Here is a 3,354-nt window from a genome sequence, read left to right on the forward strand (position 1 = left end):
TGAGTAGAACTGTACTAGCAGAGTGGAAGAAGGCCTTGACTGTACCCTTTGAACAAGAAATAAAGAAGTAATCCAGAGTCATTGCTTAAAAATTACCGTCTGATGAGTGTCGTTGGAAAGGTATATGGAAGAATTATCATAAAAGAAAGGAAGGAATCAAAAGCTTAGCGAGTGACGAACTGAGGTTTTGCACATGATATGGGATATGTGGATCCGAATAATCGTAATGAGGAACAAATAATGCAGTAAGCTTGTGAAAATGACTGTGTGGTATTAATGGCATTTATGGATCTAGGAAAAAAAAAACACAAGGAAAATGGAGAGCAAATATGAAAGACGTTGTCTATGTACAGTGTTAAGGAAACCCTGCTGAATGCCACTAAGTTTTATGAGGGTAGCTAACCTTGCATATGAGTACGCGGTTGACTAGGTGAGTGGTTCACCATTAGTACTGGAGTAAGACAAGGATGTGTGGTGTCCCTATGACTGTTCAATATTCATATGAATGTTGTTATGTACTAAAGTATAAACTCAAGTACTGGAAGTAGAGTTGACAACAATAATGAATAGTGCAGGATGGAGCATTTCAAATCTGATGTGTACAGGTAATGCTGTGCTGTTGACTGGTAGCAGGCAGGAACTATGCTGACTAGTGCGGAGTTCTGATGACGTCTGCTAGCATCGTGCCTTGAAAAAAAAACAAAAAAAAATGTAGAGAAGCGCAGGAGTGATGATTGCCGAGAGAGAAGGTGAACTCCCAGTGTGATGTTCTGGTAAAGGGATATTTTGAACTGGTGAGAAAGTGTAAAAACCTGAAACCAGTGACAGAAAAAGGGAAGTAAATATGCAATGAAAGCAGAAGATAAAGTAGTACAGGAAAGGAAAGTGGACAGCGGTGCTATGAAAGAGCTCGATAGGAAACAGAGGTCAAAGCGAGGCAGTTGCAAGAGAAGAGGTTATAGTACCCCCACTAACCTACTGACGTGAGACTTTAAATGCTGACATGGAAACGGAAAAAAAAAAGTGAGTTAGAGCTGCGGAGATTAGCGCATGCTAGATAAACGTGCGTGCAGTGCAGAGAGAAGACAAGGATAAAATGACGTGATTCGTGGCAGATGGGGAGTAAGGAAATCAGTGGAAAACACAACTGGAGAAATCGTGCTTAAGATGGTATGGCTATGTGGAGACAATGGATATAAATAGGGTCAGGAAAAGCGTATAGAATGTGGTTGAATTCGACGCCAGGAGGAGCCATGATAGGTCAAAAAGAAAGTGGATATATATGGTAAATGAATGTGTGAGAAACAGAGGTATGGGCGCTCACCAGGCGAGGAACCTGACATGGATCGAGCTGGTTGGATGTACGGAGGAATGTATGTCGAAGGTCTGGCATTTTTTTATTTTTTTATTTTATCAGTCCTCAGACTGACTCTGACTGATAATTAATTACGAAACTAATGTGGAAAGGTGTACCTATCAGGTAGAGCCAGGCTTCCAGGGGCTTGAATGGTGTATGAATGGGTATAGTTCATTTCATTTAGACATGCTGTCGATCAGTTCTCCCACTGCAACAAGTTATTTCCTTTCCCTGACTTTCTGTATTCTACCTTTCCCCACCCGCAGGTAGGGAAGAAGTGTGTGTGTGTGTGTGTGTGTGTGAGTGTGTGTGTGTGTGTGTGTGTGTGTGTGTGTGTGTGTGTGTGTGTGTGTACTGATACTGCTATTGTAAATGTAGTGGCTGTATGGCAAAACTGGGGTGCTTCCAAGCATTTGTGGCGTTGTGGCTAAACATCAAGAGGGATGAAGACTGTAGAATTCTTCCTCAAGTCTTATACCCATAAAGGTTGTTTGCTTAATTAACCCATATACGATGGACCTGATAATCCATCATTACTAGTTAATATATGAAGTATCCATTAATTGATTTCTTACGTTTCTGTGATTCATCGGAACTTCACTGTGTCCAGCTTCTGCTTGACACCGACATCGCCAAGGGTCGCACCTTCACCGCCTCTGGACAGCGAAATGGTGCTCTTCTTCCTCGCCAGGACAAACTCCCTGCCAAAGGCTGGTCGGCCACTCTGTCCTTCATTGCCGTGCCTGGCTGCTCGTGAGTTCCTGTGCTTTGTTGTAACACAGCATGACTGTGACAGTACCCTGTATTACCACTATGCCTGAATGTTTAACACATATACTGCATACACTGACACTGAGTAGTTCTTCATCTTTCTCCATTCTCAGCATTTTGATATGACAGAACACCACCAGTGCTAGCATTACACCTACATTCTCCAGTCTGCCTTCATAACTGACCTCGTTACAGACTTCTACAAAATATGTAGGGCATTTCTGTCCCTAATCCCTTAGTTGTTTCCTTGGAAATAGGACCAACAGTCTTGTGCAGCTTATCATTAGCTACTTATCTTCATACATTCTTTCCACTCCAGCACTGTTACCATTTTAGATTTTGTTCCCTGCCTTCTTAGGTAGTTCATAAACTGAGTAATATGCACTTAGGCTGGATTCCTCTGAATACACTCGACACTCCAGGCATTCATATTTATCTGAGTCTCTCTCTCTCTCTCTCTCTCTCTCTCTCTCTCTCTCTCTCTCTCTCTCTCTCTCTCTCTCTCTTTGCATTTGCTCTATAATGGTAAAGATCCGAGACTGCGAAAACATTTTCATATTTCTTGGACAAGCTTCAGGCATTTACTTCTGCCATGATCAAGACTAAAAAGAACAGAAATAAAACCAAGGTATTAAAAGCTTATTAATAAAAATACTATCTATCTATCTATCTACTGCCAGACGCCATAATCCCGTAAGGGGTGGCCATTTGACTTTGAGTTAGTTGTTTTACGAGGGGGGACTAACCCTCCACCAGCCCACTTGGTGACACGTAGGGAGCACGTATGGTTTGGTTATATGGTTACCACCCAGCGTTGTAAATGGTTTCTTGGCTTACAGGAAACCATTAGGCTTGTCACTCAATGTAAAGCCACCTGTAAAGGAAAGAAAAGCAATAAGAAATGACAGGAAAGATGGGAGAAACAGGAAGAGAGGAGGGCAGGCACAGAAAAAGAATGATACAGGCTACGGATGAAGTAGGCAGCACTACATCAAGTGTGTGGATGATGGTCGCCACCACCTCACCACTGATAAAAATACTAGAGCAGGAATTAATCCGAAGAAAAGTGGTAAATTCTCGGAGAGAAAGCAGTTTTTAACTTGTCTTCCCGAGAATTATCTGCCATTGAGAATCAGAACCATCAAAAGAACTTCAAATTTGCTTTTCGCATCAAAGAACTGAACTTCACTGATCACTCATGTTCTTATCTTTTGAGAGACTTTCAA

At 41.9% G+C, this 3,354-nt stretch overlaps 1 protein-coding gene across 1 annotated transcript in view; it reads right to left on the reverse strand.

The window, feature by feature from the left end:
* Positions 1 to 1,943: 1,943 nt before the first annotated feature.
* The window catches only part of LOC145403696 (protein SpAN-like), a 21,288-nt gene continuing 19,877 nt past the window's right edge, over positions 1,944 to 3,354 (reverse strand). Inside the window, exon 8 of the mRNA XM_080275384.1 lies at positions 1,944 to 2,157. Coding sequence (XP_080131510.1) covers positions 1,944 to 2,157 — 214 coding nt within the window. The remainder of the gene's footprint in view (positions 2,158 to 3,354) is intronic.

Source organism: Coenobita brevimanus, chromosome 61 (genome assembly GCF_032717465.1).
Source record: "Coenobita brevimanus isolate Jiangsu-jjx chromosome 61, ASM3271746v2, whole genome shotgun sequence".
NCBI classification, from domain to species: Eukaryota; Metazoa; Arthropoda; class Malacostraca; order Decapoda; family Coenobitidae; genus Coenobita; species Coenobita brevimanus.